Source organism: Triturus cristatus, chromosome 1_2 (assembly GCF_964204655.1).
Source record: "Triturus cristatus chromosome 1_2, aTriCri1.1, whole genome shotgun sequence".
NCBI classification, from domain to species: domain Eukaryota; kingdom Metazoa; phylum Chordata; class Amphibia; order Caudata; family Salamandridae; genus Triturus; species Triturus cristatus.
In genome coordinates, this window is record NC_140580.1 from 941564633 (window position 1) to 941583608 (window position 18976).

Consider the following 18976-nt stretch of genomic DNA (forward strand, 5'->3'; position numbering starts at 1 on the left):
TGTTTGTGTTAAAACAATATGAAAACAAAAACAATATACAGAGTGAACCTCTGAAAATTGCTCACTTCGTGAGCAAATTTGGTGGAAGTTACAATTTTCTATCAAAAACAATTCGCGAGAAAAAAAAATGTTTTTTGGGTCCAGATATCGCGTACTATGCAAACCACTATGACCCTCTTTACAGTAGTTGTTGTTGTCCTAAATTACATTCTGTGGGTTTAAGCGACTACACAGTTCAGATCACAGTGTGACCACCAAGCACGCTTTCAAGAGAATGAGACATGCATTATTTGAGGCCTGCTTTATTTATACACTTTGTATAGTGTTTCACGTCATTTTTTAAATTATTTTTTAACTTTTCCAAAGTGCGACTTGAGCGCAAAGACGCAGCCCTGTGCAATGCAATAAAACAACAAAGGGCGATAGCTGCATAGACTAACAATGGCTACTGTCTATGCATACAAACAACACGGTACAGACTGATAAATAAATATAACATAGCAGTCAAAGTCCATAATTTAAAGGAAAACAATGTTGTTTAAACCTGTTTAAACCTTGTGGCCATTACGTGCGCTCCCTTCTTTTTCCCGCTAATTCACACTGTCAGCCGTTAAATGTGGCTTCCCTCCTCTTTCTCTTCAGCCAGTCACTATAAGAATGAAATCTCTTTTTAAGGTCTCCTCGCAGGTGTTACAAAGAGCTCAATTTAGACCTCTCCCTACTTGCCATTGCTCTTCCAACTGTGCAGTTGGTGGACTGGGACAGCGCCTGGCAGAATTTCAACACCATGTTCTCCCACTGCCGCGATTTTATGACAAGACCACACTCTCTTATTATGGTTCCAGTTCGGTAGATAGCACCAGAGTTAAAACAAAAAACACAATTTTGCAGAGTCGCTGGTAACCAATGAGAACTATTTGTTAGGACAACCAATTATAAACAGTCCTGATACCTAATGACCCAGACCCAGCGAATCCACTTTCTTTGCTGCTCCCAACCGATAAAGAATTCCAAACCCTGATCAAGTACAGCCTTAACCACATCTTACGCAACAAAGCAGACGCAGCCATCGCACCCCAACTACGGAAGGTCATCAACATCTCCTTCGAGACAGCGACATTCCCGAAAAGCTGGAAGCACGCCGAGATCAGCGCCCTCCTCAAGAAGCCCAAAGCGGACCCCACGGACCTCAAAAACTTCCGGCCCATCTCCCTGCTCCCGTTCCCGGCGAAAGTCATCGAGAAAATCGTCAACATACAACTGGCCTGCCACCTCGAGGACAACAGCATCTTAGACCCATCCCAGTCCGGATTCAGACGAAACCACAGCACAGAGACCGCACTCATCGCCGCCACAGACGACATCAGGCGCCAGCTAGACAACAGCGAAACATCAGCCCTCATCCTCCTGGACCTGTCAGCCACCTTCGACACGGTCTGCCACCGCACACTTATGACACGCCTCCAAGAAGCCAGAATCCAAGAGAAGGCCCTCGACTGGACCACGTCCTTCCTCTCCTGCAGAACCCAGAGCGTCCGCCTCCCGCCCTTCCGATCCGAAGCAACCGACATCATCTGCGGCGTACCCCAGGGATCATCCCTCAGCCCAATGCTGTTCAACATCTACATGGCCCCCCTCGCACAAGTCGCCTGCACGACCTCAACATCATCTCCTACGCCGACGACACCCAGCTCATCCTCTCCCTCACCAAGGACCTGCACACCGCCAAAACCATCCTCCACGAGGGAATGAAGGCCATCGCTGATTGGATGAGGAGCAGCCGTCTGAAGCTGAACTCGGACAAGACGGAGGTCCTCCTCCTCGGACTCACCCCCTCCGCCTGGGACGATTCCTGGTGGCCGACCACGCTGGAAGCAGCACCGACACCCACGGACTACGCACGCAACCTAGGATTCATCCTCGACTCCTCCCTCTCCATGTCGAAGCAGGTCAACGCCATCTCCTCCTCCTGCTACAACACCCTCCGCATGCTTCGCAGGATCTACAAGTGGATCCCGACCGAAACAAGAAAAACAGTGACACAGGCCCTCATCAGCAGCAGGCTGTACTACGGCAACGCACTCTATGCAGGAATCCCGGCCAAACACCTACGACGACTCCAACGCATCCAAAACGCCTCCGCCCGACTGATCCCCCGCCGCAACCATATCACCCCCCACCTGAGAGACCCACACTGGCTCCCCGTCAACAAGAGGATCACCTTCAAGCTCCTCACCCAAGCACACAAAGCACTCCACAACACCGGACCAGCCTACCTGAACAGCAGACTCTGCTTTTACACCCCCACCCGCCAGCTCCGCTCCGCCGCCCTCGCCGCTATCCCCCGCATCCAACGAACGACCTCCGGCGGCAGATCCTTCTCCTTCCTCGCCGCCAAGACCTGGAACTCCCTCCCACCCACCTATGGCATACCCAAGACCTGCTCACCTTCAGAAGACTCCTCAAGACCTGGCTCTTCGAGCAGTAGCGGCACCCCCTCCCCTCAGCACCTTGAGACCCTCACGGGTAAGTAGAGCGCTTTACAAGTATTTTTGATTGATTGATTGATTAAGAACTGCAACCAGGGTTTTTAAGTGGGCAGGGTCTCTCCAGGCTTTAGATCCGGTAGTAATTTAAAATGGATATTGAAAAGGGTCCCTTTCGGGCCCTTTATTCATGTCCTTAACTTTTCATTAGGGATGGACAAATAATTCTGCTCTTTCGGTGGAGTTTGCTGAGTTTTGCCCATGTTCGACCAAAACACCCACAACCGCTGAGTGGCAACGTTTTTTCTCCTGTGTGGCTCTCCAACGTTAAGTTGGGAAGCACTAGTAAGAATTTGATTCCCCTGGCTCGATTTTCGGGCGCTAGAACGTCTCTTGTCAAGATTTTTCAACAGGGCCCGTTGCGGCAGTTCGTGACCGTTCGCATTGAGAAAGCTACAGCTCGAGTAGAAAATGTACTTGAGCAGTAGATAGAAGCAGCGCCCTCTGGCACGCCGAGTGGTGCCATTCGTGCTGATTTTACAGTGCGGAACAGACTCCTAGCGCTAAAAATCAGCGCAAGCAGCGCAACATGCTGAATTCCGCCTGCTCTCAGAACAACGCGGAATCTTGCAGAGTTTTATGTAACCCTGCAGAATTCCGTGGAGTGAAACTCTGCAAGTTCCACCCACCCCTACTTCTCATGCAAAAACACTCTTTGTTTTTTGAACAATGAGTTTAAAAAAACGTTAAGGTAATCCATGTCCTTCTTGCTTATATTTCACAATCTTTACTTAATCTTGCCTTCCCTATGAGTGTTTGCTTTTTCCAGGATGTTGGGTTATGCTTTTTTTTTCCAAACAGCATATTACTAATGTCTAGTGCATAATTTGAATTGAGTCACATCCATGTTTTCATAATGGGGCACCATTGAGTTGTGGCTGAAGGCAGTTTGAGCTTCTCACAGTGACTTGTCGGGGGCAAAAAGGTGTCCAGAATACTTGGTCATCCAATCTTTGGCCTCTCCAATGGTCACATATTCCAGTTGCGAATCTATGCTAGGTTGGCATTCTGCATGAATTTTAGTGCATAGGTTTAAGCCACAGCCTTAATTATATAGGGCTGCCCCTTTCAGGGACCCCTCTCTTTTTCCCTCCCACTTAAAGCCCTGTCTTCAACTCACTTGAGCAGCCCCGAGGCATGTGAAAATACTGGCAGCCTAGGTATGGGTGCCTAGGATCAGGTGTGTCCGGGCCGCCTGACCTTGGTGTAAGTCGTGAACCATGGTGTCCATATGCCCTCGAGCTTCGACTGTGTATGGAAATGAGCAAATTCCACCCACTACCTATCCCTCCTATGAACTCTCTCAGCAACTCTGGGTTCTACCAAAATATATTATGAGGGAGAAGGAAGATTTACGAGGGCAAGTTTATCATTCAGTGGCAGGGAGAACAGGGCACATCTGTCCCTTTAAGTACTTCTTGGGCACAATTCTGAGAATGCGCCAGCACCAGGATAGGAAAAAACAAGCAATGGCATAGCCAATAGGTCTCGCTTTTGGGACCTTATAAGTGTTTAGCCATGCAACAGGTGATGTTGTTGCACCAAGGATATTGTGCTGCATAACTAAATACTTATTAGGTCCCAAAAGCGAGACCTATTGGCTATGCCAATGCTTGTTATATACTGTCCTTCGAATTGACTGATTTGAAACCACTCTATAAAGAATATGAATTTCTGGTCTCTCTATAATGCTGTTGAAATGGAGAACATGAGATGGATAAGTGCCAAATGTTGTGCTCTGTAATGTAGGCCATGGATTAGCTTGCGGGTTATAGTAAGGAATACTAAGGGTTTTTGATGGACTAAAGTCAGTGTCTGTATTAGCGATTTTTGGAATAGGCAATCTACTCCTTAATTTGTACTGTTTGTTGAGAACCTGTGACCTCTGTTCTTAAGATGCACTATATTCAAGGCCACTGGAATTGTGGGATTGTGCAGCCACTGCGTTTTTGCATATTTATTGATTCGCTGCATTTGCCACATGATCCATCATATCCTGCATAATCTGTAGAGTTCAACTGAAAAAAGAAATATTCTAGCAAAAACGGTTCAAAGGTTACTAAGACACATCAACACATGTTCCCGCTCAGTAGAAGTTCTTTCACCAAGGTTGACTTGTCACCTTTCTGTTGCTTATTACTATATTTGGGTTTTAAACTGGGACTGATGAGGTGCAACCAATTCCAAGACTGTGTTAAAAATCATAAAAATGACAATAATAAATAATACTACCACAAAATGTGCTGCATTATGCTTCATAATTTGCCTTTTCTTGCTGCATTATTTACTCATCTCTGGAATATAATTTGTCCATCCCGTGCCACGTAATTTCAGTTGCCCTGACTAAATTCTAAAAAGGTATCTACATGAAATGGGTAAGAACGGCAAGTTCTTTTTTTGTGTGTTAAGTTCTTTATTCATTTTTTTATTATGCCATTGTTTCAGGTAAAACACCAGCAACAAAGCACATATTTGCACATTTGTGACAAATTCATAAAGGTTTAGGATTCGCACTTTACAGATTTTCAATTTCTCAGTCTCCTTGTGGTTATGTCCCACTTACTTCACTTATTAACATTCTCACATAACCTGCAAAGTTAGGAGAAATAAAAAAAAAACTGATATCCTACAGCCTTTCATTTCACAGTCCCTGCACAACACGCCTGTCAGACAGTTCACTTTACAAAATCCTCTAACTTTTCAGTCTGAGACCAAAAAGTAACCACCAATGTCCAGGATAAAATAAGCTCAAAATTGTAAGAAGACATAATCTGGCATCAGACTCAAGTGTGACAATGTAAAAACAAGATTTAAAGGCACTTTTATTGTTCATTTTCTGTCAGCTCACCAGAATGGATTATTAGGCCCTAAGATATCTCACCCATATAAAACCTGATTCATCATACCGAGTGGGAGAGCAGATCTGAGGCATGTAAAGGCTGCATCACAGATGGTCTAACACATGATGCAGTTTTTTAAACGGATGTTAATATGGAAGCATGTGAGCACTCAACTGAGTTCGTCTAAGCTGACACTCCGGGTAACTATTTAGTTGATTTTACTAGTAGAGCCTCTGAAACTGTCATGCACATATTGTTCATAACTCCTATCACCTATGCTAAATATCTTGTTTCCAATTGCAGATGGTAAACATTTGCATTTAAACGGGCAGGCATATGTACCCACGAAGACCAGGTAATCCTGCAGACGTTCCTGGTGGGATTAGGGGTCTCCTGATTAATCAAGTTCATGATTCCCACCTTTCCCTCTTTTACAGGTTTGTCGGACAGTGCAAGTTATAGATCTGAATGGGCAGAAGTGAGTAGAAGCAGAAAGGCCAGGTAATTATTTGGTAGTATCCCCTTGTGGTGCACCTGGTACAGTGTAATATGGCAATATGCTTTAACCAACTTTTCTTCTGTTGCAGGCATTGCAGACAGTAGTGCTTATAGATTAGAAAAGGCAGACGTGAGTAGTAGCAGAAAGGCCAGGTAATTAGTTGATAGTTTTTCCTTGTGGTGCATCATAAGGAATTGGAACATATCCAGGTGCTTTAACCATTTTATCTTCTTTTGCAGGTATCTTAGGCAGCGCTACACATACATGTGAACTGAAAAACATGAAGCAGACAGACTTGGTAATTATCTGGCAGACCTCACTTCCAGTGCATCTGGTAGATTATAAAATAACCTGCTTTAACTATCTTTTCTTCCATTGCAGGCAATACAAACAGTGTTGGACGGGCAGGTGTGATAGCAAACAGAAAAGTCCGTGTAATTACTTGCTACATTTCCTAAGAGATAGCTCAGTACTTTCTGACAGATTGCATTAATGAGCATAAGAACCAACTTTAAAAAATGTTCCTTTTTTTTGTAGGGTTTGCTGCATTGTAGGCTCAGGTTGAATGCCACCAAAATGTTCAAGCGCAAATCTGTCACATCTGCAGATGGCAGAGTTTCACCACAAAGAAAGAAATGCTGCCTTGTGTTCAAAGAAGAATGGATGAAAGAAATTGTGTAGACTGACACACACAAGTCACATAGCAAAGTTCGCTTACAAATTGGAGAGCTATTTCAATACACCCAGATGAAGACCTGATTTGAAAAGTATGTTCCGAAGCAAAGATTGTAGGAGATTTTTCTACCGGGAGGAAATGATGTCTGGAAGCTGGACTACTTGAAACGCCATCTCTCTAGCAGAGTTCATGGATCTGCTTTGGTGAAACTTGAGAAAAAAAAGTGCTGCTGTCAGGCTGGGTTTTGAAGTGTGCACCATGCTGACAGAATCCACCACTGACAGAGCAAACAGACTAGAGATGATTGAACAGCAAAGATCCCTGCATCAAGAAATAAAGATCCTCATCAACAATGTGTTGCTAGCGGTCAAGTTTTGTCTGTTCAAGACATCCATGACCACCTCGCATTGTATGTGAAGACATCAGACCGATGGAGGAGCAAGAACTATGTCTTTTGAGTTTTTGAGTCCATCAACAGCATGGTACACTCTGATGCCATGGTAGAACTTTGCATTGCTCAATATCACATATTGATAATTGATGAGAGCACAGATATTTCAGTTGCAAAAATGCTCATCCTCTACTTCAATTTCCGATCTATAATATCAACACAGCACTAAACAATGCTTTGGGAATAGTAAAGCTGAGTACATGTAATGCAGAGGCTATCACTACAGCTGTAAAAGGCTTCTAGACTGCCAACGAACTGGACCTTATAAAAATGGTCTTGTTTATGTCAGATGGTGCATCAGTGATGCTGGGAAAGAACAATGGACTTTCTACCCGCCTTAAATAATCCATTCCCCGTCTAGTTGAGCAGCATTGTGTTGCGCACCGAGAAGATTTGAGATTTGATGATGCCTGGAAAAAAGTAGCGATGATCAAGGAAATGGAGACCTTATTGAGTATGGTCTTCACCGAGTTCTCCCGGTCTCCTGTAAGGAAGTTCAAGCTGAAAGAAATTGCTTTGGTCACTCAATGTAAAGCGGTCGCCTTCTGGCCACTGAATGAAGTGCAGTGACGTTCAAGGCATTTTCCTGTTGGTGCACTCTTGCTACATTAGGATGTCACTCTTAAATACTTAGAGCATGAAAAAGTTGAGGAGAATGACCCAATTGTAAAATATTGCTACAAAAAACTATCTGACTCAAACTACCTTATTTCCTTTGCAGCACTAAATGATATTCTGGGTTAACTTGCAGCTTTGTGCAAGCTGTTTCAGGAAAAGCTCTTTGACCACTGTTGAAGCGGTACAATATGCAAGAGCAAAAATTTGCAAAATCAAGGAACAGGAATTGGACAACACTGTCTTTTGGAGCAACACAGTAAGAAATCGGATGGCTTTGTACAGAGAAGACCGACAATATGACTGTGAGATGATTTTATCTTTCGTTAAACGTCTTTGTGAACCCATGGAAAGAAGGTTCCAATAAGTTGAATTGAAGGAATGGACACGCTTTGATTGACATGTAGTAACAACACAATCATAGTTTTATTTTGGAACTGAGAATGTACACAGACTTATTGAAAAGTAGAAGAAGGTCTTGATCCTAGGTGATTGTGAAACACCTGATGGTTCTAGGTGATTGTGAAACACCTGATGATGTCGTTTAGGACCTTTCAAGACATGGTAAATTTCACTCTGAGTAATGCTGTACAATATAATGTATGTCAGCTTGTTGATGCCCGTGCAACTTTTCAGGCTTCAAGTGTAGACTGCGAACGAGGATTCAGCCTCATGAACTCAATCAAGTCCAATTTAAGAAACAAAGTTGCTGATGAGGACAAATGCCTACCTCTCAAATGGGAAAGTTGACATAGATCACGTTTATCAGCACTCAAAGAATGGCAGTGACCGGCAAGAGAAGCGAACATGTCACACATCTAGTGTCAGTACTCGACTTGTCTAAATTCTGCCTCTGCTCCTCTTACAGTCCATGTAATGTTTGGGTATGAACATTTCTCACCCTGTCTTTTGGTAGGGGCATCATGACATTTATCAGTAGTATGTGCCTCAAATTGTAAATGTTATGTAATTGTACAAATTGCTTTGTTGGAAAGTCATTTTGATGTACACAGTCCTCTGCAGCACCCTAAATGAGAATTTTCAGTAAAATGTCATAATGGTTCAACCTCCTGATTTCTGTTTTATCTGTTGGGGTGTGGGTGTTACTTAACAGGTCATGTCCTTGTGGTGTGCCCGAAGGTCACTAAACTGCCTTAATGCCTTATTACATAGAGCAATGTTTGTAATTTTCTTTCCTATTTTGGCTTTAGGTGTAATACAAAAGTATGGAGTGGCACATGCCACTAATCTTGGTAGCTGTGCGCTGCCCTTGCTTGTGTGGTCAGTTTCTTCTCTCACTTACCCTTGGCTGCAATGCACAGAGATCTTACACTGCCGCACACAGTGGAAAATAATTAGAGGGGACATAGATCCTGATGCTTCAGACTTTCTCCTACACCGATGTGAGGTTATCCCTATGTATCCTTGTCAACTATGCCAAGTGGTACATGTGAGCCCTACAGTCAAATTTGAAGTCCCAATGACACACATTAAGGTTGCCTTTCTGACACTATCCAGATCTCAGAAGATGGTCCACAGTCTGCAGTGGTGGCCAACCAATCACAGTCTGTCCTTCAGCAGACCACTCTTCCTTCCTCACCCAAAGCTAACAGTGGTGATGGACGCATCACTGCTGGGTTGCTGGGGTTACCTGGTGGAGATGGAGATCAGTAGCCTCTGGACTCCAATGAAGGCCCAGCTCCATGCCATCCTCTAGGCGCTATAGACATTTGTCTGGCAATGAAGGCTTTCCTGCTGGCCATCAAGGGGAGGCTGGTGCAGGTTCTCACAGACAACACTACTGCCATGTGGTACTGCAACAAACAGGGTGGTGTGTGGATGTGGCCATTAAGCCAAGAGATTTGGATCTCAAAGTGGCTAAAACGCCAGTACATCTTCCTGGTCACCAGCCACCTTGCAGGATCCCTGGATGCCAGAGTAGACAAACTGAACAGATGCCTTCTGGCAGATCACAAGTTGCTTTTGTATCCCGAGGTAGCACAGGGTGTCTTCGACCAGTGGGGAGAGCCCTCTGCAAATGGTTTTGCCACCATTGATGATAATCTGCGTCATCACTTTTGTGCTTGAGGCTATCACTAAGAACAATCTTTAGAAGACTCATTTCAGTTGCAGTGTAACAAGAGACTCCTGTATGCCTTCCCGCAACTGCCTCTCCTTCCCCAAGTTCTTAAAAAGTTCAAGAATGACCAGGCCCAAGTCATCCTAGTAGCCTTGGGTTGGGTTCATCCTAGTGGCCCTGGGTTGGGCCAAGAGTGTGGTACCGAAAAAATACGCATCGATCCTTCAGTCACCTCCCTCTTCAGGAGGGACTGCCCATCTCATCAGCAGAGCACTGTCCTCCACCCGAATATACACAACTTACAACTCCATACATGGAGACTGAGTGGCAGCAATTGATTGCCTTTAATTTGCCTCTGAATGTTAGAGGTCATCCTCGTCACCAGACCACCCTCATTGTAATCCATCTGTACTGGGCAAATTTGTACCCTTATGTAATAACTGAGACTAATAACCCCTCACAGGCAAAGTTGTCAGATGTCCTTTTGTTTGTTTTGTCTTATGCCCAGCAACGTCTTGCAGGAGGCACAGTGAAAGCTTATTTGTTGATTCTTTTGGCCTTTTTACGTTTGACAGATCAACCGTCCTTGTTTATATCACCTGTTGTAATGAGGTTTATTAGAGGTTTGACACACATGTTCCCTTCCCTCCCAAGCCTTTTGTGATGCCACAATGAGACCTTATTTTGATCTTTCGTCATAGGTATGCCTTTCAGACATATGCATAGCTGTTCACTGCGTCTCTTGACCTTGAAACGGTCTTCCTCATGATTACATCAGCTCCTTGCATGAGTGAGCTGCAGGCACTTTCAGTTCAACTGCTATACCACCATTTTTCTGGACAAAATTGGTGCTGAGGACTCATGCGGCCTTCTTACCGAAAGTTGTGACTCCGTTCCCCATTGAGCAATCATTCACTCTATCAATGCTCTTTGATTCCCCTTACGCCTCGTAAGAGGAGAGGGTCAATCCACGGATCATTAAGTCGACTATCAACTTTTGTGGGGAGCTTTCTGAAGCAAAGACAGAGAAGGCTATGCAGAGGAGGTCCTTGTTGAGGGGGATAGTCCTCTGCTTTAAGATCTGCTACGCACTGGTGAAAAAGCGATCTCCGAACATCTGAAACCCCATTCTACAAGGGCCAAGCCTACTATCATTGTGCTGGCATGATAGGTGCCTGCTGTTGACATCTGCCAGGCGGTGATGTGGGCATCAGTGCATAAGTTCACAAAGTGGTCCTACCTTGTCGGCCAGGTCCGGAATGAAGGATACTTAGTTTGCTTGCTTCGGCAAGACTTTTTGGTCTGATCCCACTCCACCTACCCTGCTCATTTGGAGGTACTTCTTTGGTATCTATTTTAATGCAAAGAATTTGGGGTTAAAATTATCTATCAGTAGATCAAATTTCATACCTTCGGCAACATTCTTTCTGGTGGATACTCTGTCTAGCCTCAGATTGCTCACTGCCCTCCCTTCTTCCCGTTCTGTGGAGTTGACTGTTCTTATCTAAAAATGTCCAAAGTTCTTATTCAACATGTTCCATGTTTTTCGTGATGTGTTCCTGAGAGCGCTGAAAGTGAAAATACAAGAAACTGGCATCCATGCCCAGGGGTAGCTCTTACATGTGGCTGCTCTTCATCACTTCTAGTGGCGGTGTGTAATCGGCGCTGAGCTGCACGGTACTACTGTCGGCTCGTAGCAGCACTGCTACAAAATTCTCCGGATCTAGTCTGGCGCCTGGAGATATTTTGTGGTTAGGAAGCTGCAGTTAGATCAATTATCCAGCATAAAGAGCATTTCCGAAGATACGTTCTTTTTGATGTTTTAGTTTCATAACAAATACAGTATATCAGTTGCTTATCAAGACTTGCCAAGATGTGCCAAGTATCTAAGGCTGAAAGGAGGAACTGTCGGCACATTCTTTTATTTCGCTAAATGAAATCTTTCGTGAAGTGTACTGAGACCCTAAGCAAGGTATTAAATGTAAGTAACATGTATGCAAGCATTGCTGCCCTTCAGCATATATTTCTAATCTTATTGGAACAGTTGAATTATCCATGTTTCTCCCCTCTTTCATCTGCACTGTTGCCTGCCCCCTCTGGTAGTGAGGCAATGTGTGAATGCAAACAATGGGCTAGGGTATCATATTATATTGAAGTCATGCATATTTGTTGCTCAGCTGCTCGCACATTGTATTGTATTGTCTCAATATGGAGTGTTTACATTTCAATTTGTATTTGTAATTTATTGGCAGTATTTTATGACTTCATGTTAATGTTTTAAGACTTTTATTAAAACGTAGTACTGCCTTGTTTGTGAGTGGCACTTCATGTTACAAGGATCATTTATTTTTTTACATCTGTTCTCTCTGCAGAAGTCTAGCATCCTGACCAGAGCCGGGGAGCAGCGGAAGCGCAGCCAGTCTATGAAGTCATATCCGTCCAGCGAGCTGCGCAATATGTGCGATGAGCACCTCGCTGTGGAGGAACCGCCAGAGAAGGAGGACATGCTGCAACAAATGCTTGAGCGGCGGTGTGTCTCTTTCTGTCTGAGTACTATCGCTAAATCCTTTCTTGACCCTTATCTTTTCTTTTAAACCCCTGCCTATTTTTATAAGCAGTTTCTATTTCTCCCAATAAAGTTGTGCATTTGTGATGCAGATACACTCCATACCCCAATCTCTACCCAGACCAGTCCCCGAGCGAGGAATGGACTATGGAAGAGAGATTCCGACCTCTGACTTTCCATGGCTTGATCCTGAGATCCCAGCTGGTCACTCTTCTCGTTAGAGGTGTATGTTACACGGAGAGCCAGTCAGTGAGTGTTCCTAATGCTGTAATAGGGGAAGAGGGTATGGCATGTGGCTACGGCTGATGTTTTTTTTTCCTCTTAGCCTTGAATCAAGCTTTTCAGTTCCTCTGTCGTTGTTGTCTTCTGTTTTGCAGAGTGCAAGTCAGCCTCGCCTTTCATATGCTGAGATGGCAGAAGATTACCCACGATATCCTGACATCCATGACCTTGATTTGACCCTTCTGAATCCACGTATGATTGTGGTAGGTGCAGAAGCTTTGGGCCCTTGAACTTGTGGTGCTAAACCGCACTCATTTGATTTCACTGCCTTTAAATACAAGAGATCTATAGTTTTCATAAGTATTCTTTCTGCAGATCTACTCTCAAACCCTGTTAGAAGTTGTTTGTTCCTTGTATATCCGCCCTATGTTAATGTAAGCAACACACCATAATAGTCTAATGGTCAATCAATCAATCAAAAAGCTTTATTCAACCATGATAATGACAGTCATAAAAGCACCAAAAATATACAGTTAGAATGAGATTTAAATTATTAAAATTCATAGATTAAAACAGCACTAAAATTGCAAGATCGCAAAACATTAAAATTTACACTTTATAAAGTAGGTACACATATCAGATCCCACTTCCCCTCGTTAAAAGTGGCCTACATTACTTCAAATATCATACTTTTCCTTTGCTGAAGGACCTTTTTCATGAACTTTGATACCCACCAAGCCACATGTTCATTCTCTAATAGTTGTAGGCGGATAAGCGCTGGACGGCATTGCCTAAGGCCTTGCTGTCTTAACAGAGGCAGTAGCAGACTTTCCTTAACTCTGAAAACAGCTTACAAAAGTCTAAAGAGGATAGTAGACTGTTCGGAGTAGGTGTCACAGGGGCAGGGGGAAGAAGTCTTGACCAATCATTCATTTTGGGTATAGATTCCTACCGTCCAAACATATGTCCCTACCCATTTCCCTTCGAGCCTCTAAACCACAGCTCATGACAAAGGCCTTTGAGAAGTTGATACTTAGACCCAGATCAAGCATGAAAATGTTAAAACTGTCCAAGACCCTTTGCAGACTCTTTCGCGTGCGCGCCATTAAAACGGCGACGTCTGCGTATAAAAGGGCCGGTATAGGCTGCCCTCCTGCTTGGGGAAAAAAATTGTCCGCTCTTTAGCAGTGCATAAGCCATCCCGTTAATGTATAGATTAAAAAGGAAAGGAGCCAGGACACAGCCCTGCCTGACCCCCCTCCTTATGGGGAATGCTTCTGTACACTGTCCATCTACCCCATAACAGACACTGGCAGAAGCTCCATCGTATAAGTGCTGCAAAAATGCAATAATATTGTGGTCCACCCCCTAAGCAAACAAGGATCTCCCATAACCTAACATGTATTACAGAGTCAAACGCTGCCGTGAGGTCAACGAAGACTAAATATAGTCTCCCCTTTTAGCGCTTGTATATTTCCCTATGATGATAGCCAGGTTTAAACTCTGTTCAATGGTGCCCAATCCTTCCCGAAAACCATATTGGAAAACTGACAGAACCTGGTTTTCAACCACCCAATCCTGCAAACGTTCCAGAACGACACGTCCTGCCACCTTCACCATTGAATTAAGGAGTGAAATTGGTCTATAACGGTTGACGGTTTCCCTTCTTGAAGTACGGGATAATGATGGACTCCACCCAGGTCTTTGGAAATGTGGTGCAGGCGCTAGCATTAATAAATTGAGTTAAAAGGGGCCCCATAGTAGTGTGTTGGATTGGAATAAGTCAACCGGGACCCCGTCGGTGCCGGGGGCCTTGCCCCCCTGGCTCCGAGCAAGAGCTATGTCTATTTCATCCAACGTTATTTGGAGCTTGCCTTGATTACATTGCGCGGAATAAGCACCCAGGAATTGCTGGTCAGGGCGGACGGGACCATTATACACTTTGGAGAAGTGACTGACCCAGACGTATTGCAATTTCAATAGCGGGGCCTTCCCCCCCCCAAACAGGGTAGGGGCCCTTAGCAACTTCCAAAAAGCCACAGAGTCCTTCTGTTGGGCTGCTGAATGGAGAGAGTCCCAGGCTTCCTCCCTCAAGCTTCTTTTTCTATCAGCAATTACCCTCTTATAATCTGTTCTTGCCTGAAATATGGGTACGAGATCATTCACAAATCCCAGATCATACCGGAACAATAATTCATTAAGAAGTTCCCCAGCCTTTGTATGAGAAAAATTACAATTAAGCTCCCCCTCATCATTGTGGAGTCCACATGTTCTGAAATCAGCCGATTTACATAATGCACAATTAAAATCCCCCAACAGAATTATCGTACTGTCCTTCGATCTCAGGTTACAAGTGGGTTCCAGGGCCTCGCCATTCTTTGTTAGCTCGAGTTCCCCCGCTGGCACATTGTTGTAAAAATTTACCATGATCATACATTGTGAACGGTTTATGCCTAGTTCAATGATATGAAAATAACAATCCCCTTCACAAAATACAATCTTGTCCACCACTAGCTTGTTTGAGATGTACATGCACAACCCGCCCTTTGGCCTTCCTCCCAGACCCTTCACCGCAGGAGTGTTCAAAGTGCTATAGACATTGATGTGTATTGGCTCCAAACCTCATGTTTCCTGCAAACACAGGATGTCAATGCTTTCAATTAACTCACACCACACCGGGTTTTGGATCTTAGAGCGCAACCCTGCAATGTTCCAGGAGGTGATACTACATGTAGATGTTGCTACTGTGGATGTGGGACTCTCTTGCGTTGAGAAGGGAAGGTGACTTGTGCTGTATTGACGCCCTGCGCTAGTGCTGTGCTCACTGTTGTTTATCTGCAGGTGTGAGGGGGAGTTACTACACACAGTCTCCTTAAGGTTATACAGAGTCGGGGGGGGAGATAGATTGGTCGGGGGGGAGATAGGTTGGTCACAGCAAAAGGGCTATCTGTCCTATTGTATTGAACTCTAGGACCAGCCACCGGCTTTTCAAACCCCCCGTCTACTGTAACAGTACACTGTGTGGGAATCATCAGTCAATCGATATCTTCCAGATTGTAAAGGGGTTCAAGTGGGTTACTTACAGGAACTGGGTGACTATGGTGAAAAGAACCTATGCGGGGTCCCTCTAAAAGATGTTGAAAGGGTCTAGGAGGGTGATAGAAAAAACCCATGGGACTATGCTTAACCCCTTACTTCTAACTGGCCAGTTACCCACCCTTGTCAAGATGGTTCGAACCAGGGCTGAGGATGCAAAGGAAAAGACTACACAATCTCCAGGCAGTGACTTGTTAGAAGTTCCCACCCACCCGATCCGACGGGCCATTCTAAATTCAGCAAAAAGCTCAGTTTTCAGACCTGTTTTCCCATTTAAATGGTGCAAAGATTTGTTGCATAATGTGGACCAGTGTTCGAACTACCCTTGCGGCAGCGGGGGGACGTTCACCAGAACTACAGTAAATGGTGCCGCTTCCAGCGGAAGGTGTAATGCCTTCGGGCCCATGGCACACCCCCCAAAGGGCCTCTGAGGTCCTGAAACTGAACAAGGTGAAGTTCTCGATCCCGCCTTATGTAATGTCTGCTGGTTGGTAATAGGTCTTGAGCTGCCAACATTCGAAGGGCCCTGCTGCCGCATTGAGTGGGGGCGCTCCGGATGGCCTGCTTGAGACTGCAAGAGGTCAGCCCTTTCGGAGGCAGGATGTTCTAGACTGGCTTGAAGACTTGAACAGGTTGACACCTGTTGGGGTAAAGGGATCTTATGTGAAACATTATTCTGGGGGAGATTGTGTGCATGGTCATCCAAGGAACTAAATGGAGCCTTGGAGACATATTGGCTGGAGCCTGGTGGCACTACGGAAGAGCAGTTAAGGAGCCTTTCCAGGTTAGCTAATCTTCCCTCCATATTGGTAAGGGTGGCTACTAGAGGGCTAACAATAGCTGTAAGAGTTTCCTCCATCTTCCGCCAAAACCCACCAGTATTCGAGCCTATGGGGCAGGTAATGGCCGCCTCCACGGGAGGTATTTGTTCAGGGGTTGACACCTGCGAGCCCATTGTCTACACGGGCCCAAGAGATGGGTGCTGCTTGTTAGTTTGCCTATTGTTACCCTGCAGCTTCCTTTTCTTCCCTGGGGGTTTTGAGCACGTTGACTGACTATGTTTTGCTTTTTGACCCCTAGTAACAATTTTGGATCTAGCACCCTCATTAATTTGCTGTGAGTCATGTGATTGAACTTGCAGTGAACCGGTAATGGGGGGATCAGATGTAGGGGATATCATAGGGGTACATACAGCAGAAATGTTAGCTTCTTGAGTAAGCGGTAGCGGCTGCAGTCCTGCTATCACGGGCTCGATAGATAGTCTGCGTTCAGTTAACGCTATTTCATGCATTAACGCCGATCCTGCCGAGTCAGGAAGGCATCCAGAGTACCCACAACCCCCTTCCCTGTGAGAGACTTTCGCTTACTCATTGTACGGGTCCCTTAAAGAATAAATAAATAGACCTATCACGGCTAAATGTAGGCAATGTTTAAAACCCTTTTAACAATGTGGCACTGTTTAAAAGCCTCCCCTAGGCGCTGTTGTGGCGTCAGCAGCATGCGTGCTGCAAGTGGCGCTGGGATATGGAGTCCGCTAGCCGGGGCTCCGGCTTCAGCAATCCGACCATCCAGGAGATCCAGGAGAAGCGAGGGCAACAGGGAGAAGGCAGCAGTGGCAAACAAAGTGGTCTGAAAAAGCGTCCACTGTGGTAACAGTTAAATGTCACTATGACTTTACACTTCTGAAGTCTGTGTTCTGTTAAGAATTTAGATTGGATAGTCTAGTGTTTGGATCAATTTTTTTTCTTACCCCTCCCTTCAGGACCAGAACCTGAACAGCCTTTAGAAATTTCGGTTTGGTGGCTAGAAGTCATTTTTTTGTAACTTCATTTTCAACTTTTTCAAATATTACAATTTCCCTATGTATGAGACAAAAAGCATTAAATCATGTATTAATTTCCAGTTTATCTCGCTATCAGTAGCACTGTCACTGCGAACTTGAAAGATGCTTTAATATTATCGTTTATGCAGCCTAGCTGGACCATCAAGTGGTTTAGTTGTATGCCCATTTCTTTCATTTGAGAGAGGTCGCAGAACACTTGAACCCAGTATGAGGCAGTTGATGGACAAAGCAATGCTAGGGTGATAAAATCTGATTTAGTCGACTTGCACTGCACACTGTCTGCATGTGGATGCAAGCCCTGTCTCTTGATACTTACCAATGTGTAGTATACCCTGTGGAGGAATTTGTCGTGGGCAACTCTTCGCTTTCTATTCTCCACCTAAAGTGTTTTCCTCCCAAGCCTTGGGGACCCTAGTGCGAGAAGATAATGCATGGGGGAGGGGGCTGTAGTCATGGTAAAGGTGGTGCTGGTGCTGCTGCCAGGGACCCACCAGCAGATTGGGCATTGGATTCAAGGTTCCTTCAAAGTGGAATCAGGAAATCCATTGTGGAAAGGAGCGTGGCAGCTCCGAGCGCTCGGTTTAAAAACAACTGAGCTATTTTCAGTTCAGCTGCTTTGCCAGCATATTTTCTTTAGCATTGAGGCACTGATACTGCTGACGTGTGGACCAGTGGATGGGAAGTGTCCTGTTTTTGGCTTGTTCACTAGTCCATTAGCTTGGGCTGCCGGAGACTGCCCTTTGATCTGGAAGTGGCAACAGGCCAACTTAAACCATTAACGTTGCCTTCATTAAAGCTTGTCTCATTATCTAGGTGGCTTTTCCCCCTGGATTTCCTGGAATCAAGAATATGTTGACTTTTCCGGGCAGTGCACAGTTGCGCCGAACATCATTTGGAGTCTAGTGTGACAACTGGCTGATAATGGAACAACGCAAAGACAGACACAGAACTCATTCCAGATCACAAAAGTCACGAACGTCAGTTGGTCAAAAGGAATCCAATCAAGTATTATTTGAACAATAAAATCATCAACTCCCCAACTGATTGTACTATTTTATTGTTCAAACCTCTTTATTAGTTTCAAACAATGCCAGAGACAACGGTAAACGCATATCTGTCGAGTCATAAGCAACTCAAAGTATACTTTCATGGCAATCATGTAACAATTACAAATGGAAAGAAAACATGTTCCACCCAGTTCCCTCCCCCCAACCACCCAAAATCATTTGACATTTACTTTTGACAAGTAAAGCACATTTCAAGTTCACACCAGATCAGACATTGAGGTTGCTCTCTGATAATCGCAGGAGACTGAGATACTTAGGGCAGGTCAGTTCCTGGAAATCCTGTGAGAGGAGAGACCGTTAGGAGTGCCACAGTTTCCCCAATGAAGCACCTTGGTTGGAGAGCGTCGGGGAGATTCTCTCCATGACAAGGGTGTGCCACAGCCGGTGTAACCATCCCAAGTGTGTGGGCACCTGTGTTGAGCCCCAGTGTGCAAGCATATTTTGAACCCCAGCCCCTAGAGCCAAGCCTATCTGT

The 18976-nt window shown here is 44.9% G+C and overlaps 1 protein-coding gene across 1 annotated transcript in view; it reads left to right on the forward strand.

Moving 5' to 3' along the window:
- Positions 1-18976, forward strand: part of CLCN6 (Cl-/H+ antiporter 6) — a 206788-nt gene that overhangs the window by 167976 nt on the left and 19836 nt on the right. The window contains exons 19-21 of the mRNA XM_085609913.1: positions 12080-12237; positions 12366-12522; positions 12651-12758. Of these exons, the coding sequence (XP_085466039.1) occupies positions 12080-12237; positions 12366-12522; positions 12651-12758 (423 nt within the window). The remainder of the gene's footprint in view (positions 1-12079; positions 12238-12365; positions 12523-12650; positions 12759-18976) is intronic.